We start from the raw sequence: 17,757 nt of genomic DNA, 5'->3' as shown, positions 1-17,757 counted from the left end.
ACTTAGGGATTTCAGGGAGGAAAGATTGAAAGAATTGGGGGCGATGGAGAAGGAGCTGGTGGAGGTGTTTGAGGAGGTGATGAAGGCGGCGGAACCCACGAAATCGTGTGACGGAGACGCCGAGGAAAGCAATTCCTTGAGCCTTGGCCCGGTTAGGGATTACATTGTTTATTTTCATTTCATGGATACTCTCGGCTTGAAGAGTAATTGCTTCTTTGAATCCTCTTGTAGCTGGAGGATAGATATGGGTCTCGAACTAACCTGTCATGTACAAGCCAAAGGTATAGAATTTCTATCGAGCTAGCTTCACCCAATACATTCCTTTATCAACACTAAGTTCTCTTTTTTTTTTTTTTTTGAACAATCCAGGTTATCGAATTTTGAGATATTTGTTGAGGTGGATTTGTTGATTAGTGGAATTAATCTGTTGTGGTTAGGTTTGTTTAAATCGTCGTCTCGTCAATTAATCTGTTGTGGTTTGATTTTTTTTTTTGTTGGATTTTATATGAAGTTTAGGTTTGATAGCGAGCTGAGTTGAAGTTTTATGTAAATGAGTTTGAAATTTGTTCAATTTTGGGAAATTAGTGATTTTGATCAAGTTTAGATTTTGCTTTGGTGTGCTTACTGTTCAATTTATATAATGCTGGCAGACAATCTCAGTTGAAGGACAAAAGAAAAACCTCCAGACTGACTACATTTTGAAGTAAATTTCTGTACTAAATATTGGTTTTCATATAGATATTTATCTTTGAGGTTGGGTCCTGTCTCACATTTATGTACTGATAGAAGCTTCGCCAGTGAAACGGAAGATATTGGTTCGAGTAATTCTCAAGAGGGTGGAAAGTTCAACGATTATTCACCATCTATAAGTAAGGAGTTCTGTTTCTTTCCTACTAAGACTGCTTATGATCCCTCTGAGTCCACTTCAAGCATGTGGAATTCAGAGGGTGAAGATCGGAGTTTGGAGCCAACTTTAAAGAAGCGCAAAGCAACTTTTAGAAACAATGAAGAGGATGGGCAATTTTTCTGCCAGCCACCTGGCCAGCCCAACAAGTTTCCTGGTCGATTTACAGGGCCAGGTTTGTAGGCATTCTTTTCTTTTTGTAGTATATATGCTTTAAAGTTCAATATCTCAATATAAGGTTCTGAATCCTTTTATGAGAACTCTCTTCTTATGTAGCTCTGATTGTGAAATTTCACAAGTTCATGTTACTTGCTCCTTTTATGAGTCATGCTATATGATCAATGTAAACGTGACATAGCTTAAGGTTGAAACATGAAACTTTCTGCATATCTGACAGAAACTACTAAGATCAGCCAATATTGAATTACTTACATTTTTAAAGTTGAATGAAAATGATAGAAACAAATTTGTGTATAAAAGATATGAGAATTTCTGGTACTGTTTAAGATGATAGCATATAGGAACTTCAATGTTTGAGGACTTCGCTGCAATACATTGGTTTTTCCCCAGAATCTCCAATCCCCAAGCCAAAACGAAATATTAAGGAATTCTTTTTTTTGTTTTGTTTAGTTATTAACTCGACAGTTCCTATAGCTTAAATGTTGAATAATGAGATTGAATCCTTTTAACTTTGAAATGGTCCTTAGAAGAGAAAACCTTTGCTATTTTTTTTTTTTTTAATGATGGATTATAGCTTTGCCTTGTCATTAGCTGATCTTCAGACTGAGAAAGTACAGTGTTTGAAGATCATTAAGATACTTTCAATTCTTCTAAATATTATCAATTCTCTGATGGTCTGTAAAGAAATCCTTTGTTATCAGAATGGTTTAGGGTTTATAGTGTGTGTACACTGCACACAATGGTTGTGGGGAAGACAGGCTGAGTTGGATCTGGGATGTATATTATCTCGTTGTGGTGTTTGGTGTAAGTGGAATGACTAGTCCATAGGAGAAAGTACCTGAAGTTTGCATTTTCTGTTTGTTGATTTCACATGTGGGACTGTTGAAAAACATACCGAGTGACCAAGAAAAGATACTGAGTGGGGCATTGTTGTGACCTCTTCAAAAAATTAGTACACTTTGATGTATATGATCATTTATTGTCACGATAAATTTCAGCTATTTCTTCTGTTTGCAGTATTAAGTATACATATTTTCTTGGTCTGGGTTCCATCAATGTCTTTTGGAAACTTTTGCAATGATAGTTGTTCTCAGATTTACTTACGTTAAACTATTTCTTGAATTGGAAGCGCATAACTTGACATGTTCTTGCTGCGCAGGTTTACTAAATATCCTTTCGTAAGCTTCATGGCAGCCATCTTTCTCAAATGATTGTAAACCAACACAACCTTCACATACCTGAGATGACTGTAACAGAAATAATCAAATTTTCAGCCTGCTGTTAATGTCTTGGAAGCAGAGCTGGTACATTCCTCATCTCTTTTGATATTTTTTTTTGGGTTAGTTCTTTATTTCCATCATCGAGATGTGAAGTCAGAGGTTGATTTGCTCATGCAGATATAATGCTACAGGTCAGCAGGAGAGAAAAGAAAGAAGGAATTGCTGCTGATCCAAATATTGACACTAAAATGAAGGTAACCATAAAATTGAATAGTTTTGCCTTTGATAAATTTATATTTCTGTCAAACATATAGACATTAACATATATAATGCTGGCAGACAATCTCAATTGAAGGACAAAAGAAAAACCTCCAGACTGACTACATTTTGAAGTAAATTTCTGTACTAAATATTGGTTTTCATATAGATATTTAAGCCCTGAGAACTAATTGGATTAAAACAATTAGCTGTCATGATTTCTCTCTGCTTTTGATCTTTCAATATGTTGCATAAAGTAATCAAATCACTTTGTGTAAATATGAATAGAACTTTGTGATTCATAGAAACATCTCCTTCACTTCAATCAGCACTTCTTTCTCCATTTCATTCATAATAGTCAACACCATAGCAACATGCGGGTAATCTTTCTAGTTTGGTTGATATGTGACTTGTTTATATGTACACACAGATGGGTTCACAGTTCAAGGGTAAGATACTAGAAGATAACATGGTTGGCATTCTAAAGCAATGGCACGGTGATGTGAGGAGGAAAAGGAAGAAGGAAGAACAAGAATCACAATCTGCACACGTCTTCTTCCATGGAATGGAGCTCCATGAGGCACAACATATGTATATGCAGATTTCTTTACTTCTGGTATGAATCAAATTAGTTATATATATTTGAAGCCTACTTAGTGTAACAACAACTTTGAAGAATTGGTCAAAACAATAGAGTACGGCATTTTGGATCTTTATTCCCCTTTAATGAGATGGACTTTTGGTGTATTGTAGATTACTTGTATTGTATTTTGGATGATGTTGGCTAGGTTTAGAGTTGGAACTATGGATTGTATTTTGGATGATGTTGATGCAATTAATGAAACGTAGCCATCATTTTCAATGCAGATTTTAGTCCAATTTTATGGTTTTGATGATTGTAAATGACTGATGTTGAAATGGTTGAAAGGTAATAGATATATGCAGGTTTATGTTGTATCAAGAAAATAGAAACAACAGAAACAAATGATCATCTGTTGTTTCTATCAAGTTCAAACAACAGAAAAGTAAAGTTCAAATAGCTCTCAGACAACAGAAGTAGGTGTTGATATGTTGTTTCTATCACGTTCAAACAACAGAAAAGTAGAGGTCAAATAGCTCTCAGACAACAGAAGTAGGTGTTGATATGTTGTTTCTACCAACTTCAAACAACAGAACATAACTAAAACAATGGTTGAAAGTGCAAACAAACAACAGAAAAATGAGATTGAATACTACTTCAGACAACAGAAATTTGAGTAAGACTATACTCTAAGTGACATTCAAACAACATAAAACAACTAAAACTGTAGTTGGAAACCAAATCTAACCACAAGAATCAAAATTATCTGTGGTCCAAACAAATCTCAAACAACATAACTCATGGTATAAATGTTGTTGCGTACGAAATCAGTCAACATATAACTGTCATTGTTCTTCAAATCAAACGACAGAAGCATCAACTAAGCTTAATATTGGTTCAATCAAACGACAGAAACATCAAAAACTCCGTCATCTTACATTAACTACATCGACAGTTATTTTTTGAATCCGTTAATGAAGTGAATTTCCAACAACATTAATATGTAGTGGTATGGTGTTTCAGACGACAGATAGACTCCGATTCTTCAATATTAGGTACTTCAGACGACAGAACTTAAACTGAATCTGTTGTCTGAGTAGCTTATAAACGACGGAGAATATCTGTCGTCTGAATGGCTTAGAGACGGCAGCCACTTAGACAACAGATTTTTACTTCATCAGACGACAGATATGGTCTGTCGTCTGAAGCATTTTTTGGCATAGTGACTCATCATTTCACTCTTCTTTTTCTTCCCTATATAAACACCTTCTCCTCTCATTCTAGGGACACATTCACAACATCAAAACATCTCTAAGATGATCTAAGTTCTCTCTAGAGCAACCTATTTAAGAGCAACTCCTCTCCTTCTCTTTCTCTTACCGGTGATCACACTCCTAGTCCTAGTCTTCTCAGAAGCCGACTTTCAGTGCCACCAAACCCTCTGCCAACGTACTTCGGTCCTAGTCTCCTCGGGAGCCGACGGTAGTGCCGCAACCACAACGGTTACAGAACCAGCCAAGCAAGGGTAACGCCCTAGCAACCCAGCCAAGCTAAAGTCACGCTTTAGCAAGTTCTCCTCACTTCCCAGTGGTTCTCGCTCTGCTCGATCTACAACATCGAGTATCGATTGTGATTTTCAAGAAGCTCAGCAAAAGTCCTCGCAACGAGGCACAAAGAATCCCGCGACGAGGTTGGTGCTCTCCTCGTCTACAATCGCTCAACAGAAGTCAGGTCAAGGGACACCCCCGACGACCGCACCCGACGGTGCTGGCACGCCCGCGCAAGAAAAGAGACTGTTGACAAGCTGCAACAAAATTGGAGCCAAACATTTTGGCACGCCCAGTGGGACTACATCAGAAGTTTTTCTCTTGAAGCACATTCAACCACTGGGCTTCAAAACAAACATTTTGGCACGCCCAGTGGGACTAAACTAGAGTCTTTTTGTATTCACCATCATTGGGATGCCAGAGGAAAATCTTTACCAAAAGAAATTCCTGAAATCATGCCTGTCTTCGTGCGCATACCTGTCCCGGAGAATGAGAGCATAGAGGAGCGACTTGCTATCTTTCAACAGAACACTGCTTCGTATTATGCGAATTTGAAAAAGGTCCTGGCGGCGCAGCAGAAGAGGATGGATGAACTTTTCCAATCGGCCCAACAAGGGTCGCGGCAGACTTGGGAGCAGCTGGCCGACGTGACCCAACCAGTCCAAGAAAACCACCAGCAGTCGATGAATGTCGTTGCGACCCAGCACAAACAGACCTCATCGGAGTTCGCGACCTTGCGCAAAGAAGGTTCCTACTTGGCTACTCAAGTCAGTTTGCATCAAGACAAATTGGAACATCAAGAAGCTGCTTGACTTGGATACACATTTACGCAAGCGTACGTATCGTTGTCAAGATAGGGAAATATTGTGCCCAAAGTTATCGTACCACGGGGATTAGTGGCTAATCCACAATCCTTGGATAATCGGAGATAAAGACACTTAGCAAACAAAAGAAAAATAAAAACAAAATAAATAAAAAAGCTACTCTAAGACACCAAGCCTTAGCAATGCTCGGCTTTGGTTTGCACCGAAGCCTAATCAAAACTAAGACCTAGTGATGACTATTTACAATGAAGTAGGAAATGTCACCAAAAATGTAATTTGCATTTCTAACAACTAAAGTGCAAGAATTTAAATGAAAATTTTAACTAACAACTAAATTAAATTAAGGAAAAGAAAAGTAAGAAATTAATATGAATATGGGATTGGTAGTTAGGGATGAATCCTAACCCTAATTCAATGCTCTAGATGCTAATTTGATTTACGTGCAATTTATTAAAGATGGTAAAAGCCGTACCCAAGGCTTTTCAAGGCTCAAGGGCCGAAATTCCCTTTCATGGTATTCCTACTCTGGTTCAAGGGCCGTAGGAACTCACTTGACATGAATTAGAGCCGGTTCAAGGGTCACTAATTCACATCAAGAGGCCTAGAGTTCGAGGAATTAAGCAACCAAGCTCACCATAATTGCGATCAAGCTAATCATGTAGTGAACCATGCTTGTACTTCCCACGAATATTAAAGCGGGGTTCTAGCTCTAAAATCTAAGGATGTCATCTCCTAAATTTTAATCTAGACTTATTAAAACACATACCCAAGAGTTGACAATTCCTAAGCATGCATTCTAATCAATTATCACAAAACACAAGCATCCAATAATTAACAAATTACACATATAAATTAAATTAAGCATCCATTACATCAAATTTGGGTTAGGGCACACAACCCTAACCCCCAACAAAGAAATTACTCACTACTCATAATTAAATTAACATCAACAAACATCAATTAAAGAGGAAAAAGTGAAAAGAAGTGAGAAGTAACAAGAACAAGTCACAATTGCTATGAAGCAATTATGACAAGCCTTGATTTATAACTCCCCACTTTTACCCAATCTTTAAATCTTGATGATGATGAAGTCCTTTGATGTTTGGAAGCTTTGGGTGAGTAATTCTCAAATACCGAAAGAAAACTAAAGCTAAAATGGAAATGGAGAAGGAGGATGGGAAGAGGGCAGCAGCCCTCTCCCAAGGCTACTGATCAAGCCAAATACGTGGCTACTGATCAGATGCATGGGGGGCAAGATATGGCCCATGATCATCCCTTTGATCAAAAGAAGCAAGTTCATGATCATTTTAATTGTGACTCTGCTACACGTCATCATGATCATGCAAAGGGTCAAGGGCAGGGCCTACCTTACTATCATCAATTTAGCCTTAGCCATGCTGGACGTCATGGTGGAGTTAATCAATTAAGCCATGACCAACTTAATTATCAATTAAGTTGTGGTCTACAGAAGCCAATCTGTGGTTTTATTAATCAATTCAACTTGAAGTTTTTCATATATTCTTCAAGGCCAAGCGGTGGCTTTGATATATGTGGAGGGCACATCTACAACCCACGTTGCATGAATGGCCAAAACAATTATTTTAGTGGCCAAGTTGTCCTTCGCAACTGTAAATTTGAGTATCATCAATACAAGTTAACTCTTGTTTACAATTATCCAGCAAGTGAAGCTCTTGATGTGGAGAATTCAGACCAGCAAGTGGTTGTCTATAATGGCCAATCTGTGGCTAATCCTGAAGACACCATGTTCTATGACATGGTAGTTGGCGACAAAGCCGATTTTGGAACATCTTCATCTCCAAAAGTGCAATTGAAGATCATGCTTCGCCAACCAACAAAGATGCTTGGGGGGCAAGATTACTCCTCCTACGAGCCAAATTTTTCCCAAGTTTTCGATGCGAAGTATCTTTGTTCCTTTCCTACAAGCTCTCACAAGAGGGGTTTTCATGCTATAACATTTGACACATCGGAGCTTGGAGAAAAGCATAGATGGCCACCCCCGTGACCTTCTAGAGGTTAGCCAAACGTGTCGCTGATAGCTCCTTGCTTTGTTGTTAATTTCCTGTCAGTTTTCAGTTTTTTTTTTTACCTTTATATAAAAAAAAAAAAAAAGTTGAATTTGGTAAGCGGTTGTGAATCATAACGGAATAGGTGAAGTCTCTTTTGTTAATATTGGCCTAAACTCCTTATTGGTGCCTAGTTCAGGTCCCTTAAGGTTAAGGGCGGCTTTTATTAACACTTGTTGAACTGTCTTCACACTTATGACATTTCTCATCTTAGTAAGTATAGCCTATGTGAAATGGTGTCTAGAAAGGGGACAACGTTCATGACAGTTTCTTGAATCCAGAAGTGCGTGCAAATGGGCCTAAACCACTATGTGGGAGTAGCTCATGCCAAAATGGATTCTGCCTCTCTTGTTCGCCCTCCCCCACATGACCATTTCAGTAAGGTTGCCCAAAGGATTTGAAAGAAAATTTGTGTGTAGACGACTATACTTGGGCCGCATGTCTAAACCTTGATTCACATTGTCTTATTGAATTCAGCTACTTATATATATATATATATATATATATATATATATATATATATATATATATATATATATATAAAAAATACAACTCTTAGGGGGCAATTTTAAGTGTTCCTACACTCGCGAAGCTTCTAAGCCGAGTAAGCGGCTCCGGAAACTTTTTCCAGCTTTGCCCTCGCAAGAAAGGCTGAGCTCAAGGGAAATGTGAGAGCCACCACCATGACCGCCACCTTCATCGAAAGTAGTCTTCATGTTGTCAAAGATGTCCTCACCATGCGCGGGAAACAGTGAAAGGGTTTCAATCTCCTGGTGATCTTCTCCTCTTTGTTCCATGAAAGTTTGTTCTACATTCATGTCAAAGAAAGTAGAACTAGTTCCCCCTCCAGCTGAGATTGAACAATCCCTAGCACTCTTCTCCATGTTCATAGATCCATAACCACCATAGTTCCCCATCTGCCCGTTAACAGCAATCATCACACCAGCGGAAGAAGCAGAAGCAGGTGCAGAAGATCCAAAGTTAATATACTGATCCTCATGTTTCCAATTGGTAACATTGTCATCACCAACAAGCCCTGATCTTTGCATGGGCACATGAACATCCGAAGTGGACTTCTTCTTCTGCTTCTCCCGAGCCCTTTGGTTCACGAACCAAAAATAGACGTTCTTGAACTCGATCTTGCCGTACCATTTCAGCTGGAGATAGATCCTCTCAACCTGCTCTACAGTTGGGGACCTAACTCCCTTATTGTAGAAAAGCTCCTTGAGGATTCTTATTTGATCTATAGTGGGATTCCACCTGCTCCGCTTACAAAGCATGTTAGCACTACTCCCGGCTGCTTTGTTGCTTCCTCCATCCTCGGTTGGTTGCTGGGTTTGTGTTTCCATTGGTGATGGATTGAGAGAATGCGAGAATTGAAGAGTGATGATGATGAGTAATTAAGAAAGATTGCTGTTAGAAATATTCGAATTGATGAAATGATTTTGGGATTGGAAATTTGGGTTTATAATGTGGAGGAAGATATAGGCATGCAGATATCCACCCTTGGATGGACTGTCAAAGAGGAGTCAAATCGATGTCAGTAAATCGAGATTAGTGATTCCAAATCTCGGGAAAAAAGGGACTAGCAGCATGTGAGGAGCGGTTTTTGAGGAGTTAGCTATTATTAAAGGATTAATAACATGTGGGAAAACCGAACGGTTTTCGAGGAGGTAACTGTTCTTTTCACGAGATTATTTTTCACGACTGTTGTTTTTCAACGAGTGATTAGTGCCTTAAATCTCGGAAAAGAAGGAGTTATTGACGCTAAGAGTTTTGAGTTGGGAGCCAGCAAGTGGATCCAAAAGATACATATTTTCTCAAAACCCTCGCCGCGAGGCTCTTTTTGACGCGGAGCATATTTTAAAAGTTCATATTATTTTCAAGGATTAAATTCAGTTTACCCTCCTGAGGTTTGGGGGTAACTTCATGTTAGTCCCTGTCCTCTCAATTTAATCAGAAACACCCCTGAGTTTTTCAATTTCAATCAGCCGTGTCCAATTCTTAAATCTCCATCCAATTGTTCTGTTAACTCTGATACTGTAGAGGCTAAAATTGTCAGTTCGTAAAATTAAAAAAAAAAAAAAAAGAGAGAGAGAGAGAAAAAACACAAAACCTCCCCCTCGATCCATTCCTCTCTCTCTCTCTCTCAGCTCTTCTTCTTCTTCTGATCTTCTTCTTCTTCTTCTCATAGCACTAATAGAAACCAAAGACCCATCTCTGATTTCTTCTCAATCTTCACATTCCTCACCCCAAAATCAAATCTTTGGAATCACCCATTTCACAATGTCTACCGGAATCGTGACCCGGTTCAAGGAAGCTGACCAATCGACGATGGCGGCGCACCAGCTGTGGTCCGAATTCACCGACCCGACCGCCCTCAGCCTCCCTTCAAGCCTCTTCGACCCCTCGACCCGAGTCTTCCAGAACTTGACCCGGTTCTTCTTCTTCTTCTTCTTCAGATAATCACATGCCTAAACCAACAATTTATCGACGAAGCTGGAGCCACTGGTGACGACGATCCTAACCCTGCGCCTTGCCCAGGCCGGCGGGAACCTTGCCGGCATTTTTGCGAAGGTCGGTGGAGAAGGAGGCAGTGTTGATTCGGTCGTGGACGGAGGAGAAGGATCGGAGGAATAGTTCGTATAGCTGGAACTGTGGCAGTTAGGCACAAACAAAATATTCATTTCGGTAAATTTTCACCTAGCTTCCATCTCCCGCTGCCTCTCTCTCAAATCTGCCCCAATTCTCTTAGTAAAGTCGGCCGGATCCGGACGGATATTTCCGGCCACATTCACAATGGAGGCTCACGGGTCGGGGCTCTGGCGTGCCACCGTCTTGGCCTTCTGCGTCGCGGGTATCTGGGCTGCTTATATCTGGTAGTCAAGCTCAGTTTATTGAATGGGTTGAATTGGAGAATCAGGTACGTTGTGCCGCCGCTGTGTCACTATTCTCAGTGACGGTCTCAGCTCCTTTGGTTTGTTTCCGGCTTATTTCGGACCTTATTGCATCTCTTCTGATAGTTACTGATGGTTGATTTCCAGAATTGTGAAGTTTGGTGTCGACCCAAGGATTGATCAATTTTATTTGGGTTGTTTGAGAAGGCTGAATTCACTAATTGGTTGCTGGTAGAAATTGTTGGAGTTTAAGTCGAAACTATGAGCAAGGATTTGGGTTCTGTGATCATTCTGAAACAAAGGTAATTTTGTGAAACTCGTTAACTCAATGAACAATTGTTCCTGCAATTTGAATGCCAATGGAATTTGTATATGAGAAAATGATTGTTGAATTGACGTCTGGTATTGATTAAACATGACAATGGCTGAGTTGATATTGGTGTCACGTTAGAAATAGTTAATGTGATGTGATCTGGAAAGAAAGTTATTGAGCATGATGAATTTGTTTGATATTAAACAATGGTCATTGGCATTTTGGTACAGGAGTGCCACCGTCTTGGCCTTCTGTGTAGCGGTGGTGCTCTGTTTGTTCTGGACATTTCATCTAAAATTAGGGGCATATTAGTTTGTTTTTTTTTTTTTAGCATTTAGGTTTGACAAGGGGTATTATAGGAATTTCATAATTTTGTATCCTGCCACATCATCACTTAACGGAAGAATTGGATGGAGATTCAAGAATTGGACACGGCTGATTGGAATTGGAAAACTCAGGGGTGTTTCTGATTAAATTGAGAGGACATGGACTAACATGAAGTTACCCCCAAACCTCAGGGGGGTAAACTGAATTTAATCCTATTTTCAATATACAACTATAGGGGCCTATATTTGGGGCCTTGCGAGACACAATTATTGGCTTCTCACGGATATTTAGATATCAGGATAAGAACATATTATTGTATTCGTAAAGTGGCTTTGCGGCCAAAAGCAGCACATTCATTACAAAGCCAAAAGTGGCTACAATACAAAACAGGAATCTTCAGATATCTTCTCAATCTTTTCTCAAGTGGAAGCAGCTATGGAATCCAATGTCGGGTTGAGCCGCGCCATTATCTCAAGGAGGAGCAGACTTCAGGGAAGGAAAAAGAGGAGTAACGGAGCCCCCGCGCCTATTTACATGGAAGCGGTAGAGGAATACAACATAGGCTTGGCCAACGCCATTATCCATGAGAAGGGGAGACTCCAGTGAAAGAAAATGGAGCCCCCAAGCCTCCTCAATTGGAAGCAGCTATGGAATCCAACACCGGGTTGAGCCGCGCCATTATCTCCTGGAGGGGCAGAGAGTGAAGGAACCGAATATCAGCTTGAGTCTCTGCACCCCCTCTAGCCATGGTAACCACCATTAGTTGGACGTGAAGTATAGGAACAGTCATTCTGTTGCTTGAACCCATTCCTTCAAAGAGTCCATCCCTTCAAGATTCTATCAAGAAGAGAAATGGGGAGAAGTAGGTGAGAACCAAAGCCCCTTCCATCTGGAGGGCACAACACGGGCCGGGTCCAGAAGGAAGGAAACAGAGGAGGAAAGACGAACCTCAGAGTGGCCGTCCTCCCTTTCTCCGTTTCGCTCCGCGTGTAGGATTATGACAAAGATGATCTCGCATGATCGTGGATCCCACACTCGGAGCCCCCTCGCGTTTCTAAACCAATCTGAAGCCTGGCATTGTTGTTGCAGGATTCCAGAAGGAGAAACAAGGGGTTGCCTAAGATTACGCCATAAGGCCTAACCCAGGCTTAAGATTACGCCATAAAGCCTAAAATTTAGAGGCTAAAGGTCATTTCATGAGGGGAAGATTTGTGAAGAAGGAGAAAAAGAAGCAAGGACTGAAAGGCCATTTCTTGAATATTCCAGAAAAGTTGTTGTGAGTATTCCCTTCCCTAAATACAACTATTTATAGGGAATTCAGGCAAATCCCCACCCTTGAAAGAAGCTCAATTTCAAAACCGATGTCAGTAAATCGAGATTAGTGATTCCAAATCTCGGGAAAAAAGGGACTAATAGCAAGTGAGGAGACCGAACGGTTTTCGAGGAGGTAACTGTTCTATTCACGAGATTATTTTTTCACGACCGTTGTTTTTCAACGAGTGATTAATGCCTTAAATCTCGGAAAAGAAGGGATTAATAGCATGTGAGGAGACCGAACGGTTTTCGAGGGGGCCTACAGAGATTGGCCCACAAAGCTCAATTTCAAGCAAAGTTCGTCCACGCGGAGGTTCACCGCAATAGCACTAGCTTCGGCCTGAGTGGCCCGTTCTCTGAGATGGGCCAGGTTGCGGCCCATTTCTTCAGAAGCAGCCAGAGGTTCATCGAGTTGGGCTTCTTCTGTAGCAATCGCGTTTTCAACAAAGGCTAAACCGGTATGGAGGTCCTTGATCCGAAGTTTGAAGTCGGACCTTTGGATTTGTAGTTCCCGCAGGCGGTTGGTTCGCTCATTTAAAATACCGCGAGAGATGTCCATTTCTCGAGAAAGGCTATTTAAAGCCTCTCGAGTGTCGTGAGCCTGGGCGTTCGCGGCCGGTTGACGTTGGCGGGCCTCACCAAGTTCATTCAGCAGATCGTCAATGGCACTAAATTGCTGCAGGGTCAATGCCTTCTCCTGACGAAGATACCTTAGAGCTTCCAAGACTCGCGGGAGGATGTCAGTCTCCAATACCCGAGGACCCAGATGTCCGTGAAGCACCATCTTAGCCTCATCCACAGCAGAAAGAGGAGTTACCTCCAACACCCTCATCAATCTCTCGAATCTGGTAGGAGGAGGAGGCGGCGGAGGCGCCACAGGATCACGAACCACCAATGCAAAAGAGTGGACGGCTTCCTCAGTTTCTTCATCTTCAATAGGTTGGTCTATCCCTTCAGCCGCGGGAGAATCTGGAAACTCAACTCGTGGCTCACCATGGGCAAGTGGAGTAGATTCAAGCACAGAGCCCTCGGCTTCGACGGTTGTCTCATTTATTCGCGAGACTTGGGGGGCACCACCACCGTCAGTATCATTTTCCATCTCTGGGGTGACTGTCCGGCCGATAGGACCCTCAGCGTTTGTAGCCACCTCCTCGGTACAAACAGAATCCTGGTTAGATTCAGAAATGTCAGACAGCGGGGTTGGATCTAAAGAGAAATAGAAAGTATTGGCCAAATAGTGGCTTACTTCTTGAGCTGTCGGGTCAATATCTGGTACGTGGTCACCAAGAGGAAGAGGCCCCACCTCATTCACCTCTTGAACCTCTAGTGCCGCGAGAATCTCTGTCGTCATCAGTTCCTCATAAGCGGCAGAAGTCTCAGAGTGGCTTTCCAAGCTTTCATCCTCCGAGGAGTCTTCATCAGAGATCGTTATTAGAATGGTAGGACCTTGCAGATGTTCTGTAGATGTAGGAGATGGAAGAGGTGCCACGGGGTTAGTTGATGCTTGAACTAGCGAGAGAATTGGCTCTTCTGCAGCGGCTGAGGATCCAGCCTCGCTCAGGCGAGAGGGATCAGTGGTCCTCTGACGGACCTGTCAAAAGATACATAATGAAGATCCTACCCAGATTCTAAAATTTAAATAAAATAAAACAGGGCCAGAGCTTACCAGCCGCATTGACAGAGGCTCGTCATCCTCAAAGTCCTCTTCAGCGATTTGGGCGCGACCGCGTTTGCAAGTATGAGCAGCAATTACCTGCACAGAAGAGGAATCACAACTCAGAAAATAGAAGGGGTCTGGAAAGCCAAATGTGCAAAGTCAGAATTAGTCTGGGGCAGTTTACCTCAGCAAGGCTCACATCGTCATCATCAGAGGACTCCCCCTCAGGAGGCTCCTCGGCTACTGCCTTCTGTTTCCCGGCCTGAGTAGAGGCTGCCCTGCTCCAGGTGGTACGCTAAAAATAAAACAAATGCACTTAGCAATAAGGATTGATACTCAAGCCAAGGAAAAGGAATGGTGAAGAAAGACAAAAACATACTGTTGCCCTAGGCTCGTGGATTTGTATCCCTGGACACGATGAGCGAGAAGGTAGAATAGGTCGCGGGGGTTGTGCTGCAGGGTTGGAGAAGTGCTCAAGAATCTTGCGGTCCTCCGGACCAGGACTACTCATGCCACGAAAGATCAGGACGAAGAGTTCGTCATGTGGCGGGTCCCAACAGTTCACGGACACTTCTTTCCACCAATCAGCATAATCATTGTCTACATCGTTGAGGGGGTACAACGCTCTGACCCAAGGGGGAATCACTATCAAAGTAAACTGACTCTGAAAGGGGACAGACCCAGGTGGGGCTAATCTCCGCCAAGAGGTGTAGTAGTTGGCAGAATCAACCAGAGGCCAAGGTACCAATTGGGCCAACCCAAATTGGCGAGCAAAGTGGTTAGGGGCGTAGAGCTCATAACTTACGCGTTCAGTGGCAAGACGAATATCCAAGCAGGAAATGGCACGACGAAAGGCCAGGAGGGCTCTTTCGCTATGATCCCGTCCATTGGGCAGAAAGCCATCATCAAGGGGAGGAGGGAATCGCCTAGAAAGGACTATTTTAGGGTCCGGCATCTCTCCCAGCAAGTACAAGTAAATAAAACACTCGGAGTAGGGTGGAGCTCGATACCTTACGTTGCGGCAAAGCCAGTTCCCCAAAAGGGAATCAACTGGAGGTTCCTTTGGAATATCACCGCGACGGAAGAGAGGGAAATAAATCTGCAGCCAAAAGGCAAGGATCTAGAAGGGGCCACTAATGTCGGTATCAAATGGGTGCATTACGACTCTATAAAGGGAGCGATATAACGCACCCAATACAGGTTGCCCAAGGCCAACGCAAATACCATTGTAGAGAGCAGTGGCCAGAGAATTCCAAGGTCCAGTAGGTTTGTTGGAAGAAGTGCAAAAGATAAATTTGCAAAGCCAGAATTCCAGGAATGTGATACCTCTTGTATGGTCACGCCGGGTGCAGTAATAGTCGCGCCAGGATGGGTAGGATCTGCTGTGATGCCCTCGACCAGCCATATCCATTCTCAAAGAAAATTGAGTTCCATCAAACTGACCATGCACATAGGGGTCAAAGTCAATGGGCAACTCCGTGATGGTAAGAACATCCAGCAGAGTTATGCTCATCTGCCCAAACCGGAAATCGAATGTATTGCTGGAGGTGTTCCAGAAGCAAAGAGCGGCTAGCGGTGCAGGGCTAGTATTATTGGGAAGACAGAAGCATAGATCGATGGTTTGGGTGATACCCACCGCATCCCATCGGGCCAAATCTCTCGCTCGGACCTCCTGATACCAAACATTTTCCTCGGGAGCGACGGTAGGCCAGTAGCCCACTTTCCTCCTTGGTCCCCAACTGCTAAAATCACCAGGCACCTGCCGAAGAGCCGCTATGGGACGGCGGATGGGAAGCGCATAATAGGCCATAGCATCATCTGGCAAACGATCGCGAGGTGTGGGACCTAGACTCGCTTGACTATCACCGCCACCAAAGCCCATCAGTCGACTTCTCTCCTCTCCGGTCTGACTTCTACATCGAACACTCATGTTAGTCCGCCAGGTGAATGCGGCTTTCTCAGTGATTTCATCTGCCTGATCGATAACGAATGGTTTCTTGGATGCCATTTCTAGGTTGTGAGGAACACTTCTCCATTACACCTTGATTTATAGCTCAGATAATTCTGGAGATTAATTTATTAGCTGGGCCAGTGAGTGGCCCTAGTTGATAATTAATGAGTCATTATTCCATCTTGAGAATCGCATCTAAGGCGACAGTGAAGATACTTCTCCAATACGCCTTGATTTATAGCTCAAATATGTTTAGAGATTAATTTATTAGCTGGGCCAGTGAGTGGCCCTAGTTGATAATTAATGAGTCATTATTCCATCTTGAGAATCGCATCTAAGGCGACAGTGAAGATATTCCACCTTTTCCTACCACCGCAGGGCCAGCATAGTGGCCTGATGTTTTTTAAATAAAACATGATTAAAACCGATGCGGTTTTAGATACTAAAGTTGCAGCAAAATATGGTGGTTTCACTTGGTCACACGTCATGATGACGATAGCCATGATCCAATCATCCTCTTTGGCATAAGACTCGTGAAGGATTAAATGAAAGCAAACAGTTTGCTATTTTGCATCTTATTTCGCCAAGTACTATAGGCCTTGATCTGGCCAGGAAAGCGGCTCCAACACGTACATTTGAGAAAATCAACAGAGAGCCAGCAAACAAGGCAGATACTTGTTGCTATACACATGGCGAAGCTACCACCAAGGAAGAGAAGGATCCTTATCCGCGATCAAAAGCAGTCTCCTTCGCATGGGGGACACGCTAAAGTTTTGATTGCCTACAACCTGCCCAAGTTTCGCTAGATCCATGGGGGGCAATAAAGTTGGCAAAGGAAGCGTCAGTTCATGACAAAGGCAATTCAGTAGTGGCATTCAAGCTTTATGGCCTATTTAGAGGCCTATATGGAAACAATCAAGCCAATACAAGTGGCTTTGGAACAACGACTTTGAAGCAACGACATTATAAGAGCGGTACTGATTCAAGACCTCTTTAGTCAAGACGAAGACCTTTGACTTCGAGGTCTGGGGGGCAATGTTTGGACCCAAAATAAACATTTTGGCCTGACAAGGCATGTGTTGGAGAAATTGAGCCAATGTCAGTGGCTCAAGCTATATATTATCGACAAGCTCGAAATATATATTTAGAGGCTAAATAAAGCCTACTATGGAAGCATGGAAGCATGAAAAGTTAACTTTAGCACATTTTCCTACTTCGGCTAGGAGAAACCGAGCTAAACAAGGAAGGAGGGGCGGCAGACTAACCAAATGAAATCTAAATGAGCTAAAACTTTCCAGATTAATACTAGACATCCCAAGGATAATTTCTTATGAAGAGTGACAGAGCTAGTTTTGAGTGGAAGGACTTCAAACAATCAGTCCAATTTTCTACAGAAGCAAAACTGGAAAACTGGACCTGTAAGAGGTCCAGCAGCTTTTCCGGCCCAACCGCATGGAATAAAGCTCTGAAACTTTGTCAGGATGATCTACACTCATAGTGGAACATTTTTTATGAAGAAGTCGAAGGCTCATTCTGAAGTCTTGTTGGAGAAATAATTGAAGGAATAAAGGGGCAGAAACTGACCTAAAACCAGCTTAATATTCACATGTTCATGTTTCCTACCCACATGAAGAAAGCTAGATGCTTTTCTTTTTTTCCTTGGATATATTTTTCTACTACAATCTCTTTAATAGATCATCA

At 42.2% G+C, this 17,757-nt stretch overlaps 1 protein-coding gene and 1 long non-coding RNA gene across 2 annotated transcripts; both read left to right on the top strand.

Moving 5' to 3' along the window:
- The first annotated feature begins 43 nt into the window (after positions 1-43).
- Positions 44-2,217, top strand: LOC133730909 (uncharacterized). Its single transcript, XM_062158412.1, has 3 exons — positions 44-281; positions 705-1,079; positions 1,786-2,217. Exons 1-3 carry the CDS (start codon positions 44-46, stop codon positions 1,845-1,847), a joined length of 675 nt encoding a protein of 224 aa, XP_062014396.1. The 3' UTR covers positions 1,848-2,217.
- Positions 2,218-9,757: 7,540 nt separating this feature from the next.
- Positions 9,758-10,977, top strand: LOC133734059 (uncharacterized). The gene is made up of 2 exons (XR_009858027.1): positions 9,758-10,520; positions 10,642-10,977. It is a non-coding gene; the product is annotated as an uncharacterized LOC133734059 (long non-coding RNA).
- The last annotated feature ends 6,780 nt before the right edge of the window (positions 10,978-17,757 follow it).

Source organism: Rosa rugosa, chromosome 2 (assembly GCF_958449725.1).
Source record: "Rosa rugosa chromosome 2, drRosRugo1.1, whole genome shotgun sequence".
NCBI classification, from domain to species: domain Eukaryota; kingdom Viridiplantae; phylum Streptophyta; class Magnoliopsida; order Rosales; family Rosaceae; genus Rosa; species Rosa rugosa.
The sequence above is the reverse complement of the archived record's forward strand: the minus strand, read 5'-3'. Positions and strand labels throughout refer to the sequence as shown.

What these genes read in the sequence shown, in the direction of transcription:
- LOC133730909 (XM_062158412.1), top strand. Translation starts at nt 44, where the DNA reads ATGGAGAAGGAGCTGGTGGAGGTGTTTGAGGAGGTGATGAAGGCGGCG. An exon ending in CTGTCATGTACAAGCCAAAG is followed by an intron (nt 282 to 704) that starts GTATAGAATTTC and finishes TACATTTTGAAG; the next exon opens with TAAATTTCTGTACTAAATAT. An exon ending in TGGTCGATTTACAGGGCCAG is followed by an intron (nt 1,080 to 1,785) that starts GTTTGTAGGCAT and finishes CTTTGTTATCAG; the next exon opens with AATGGTTTAGGGTTTATAGT.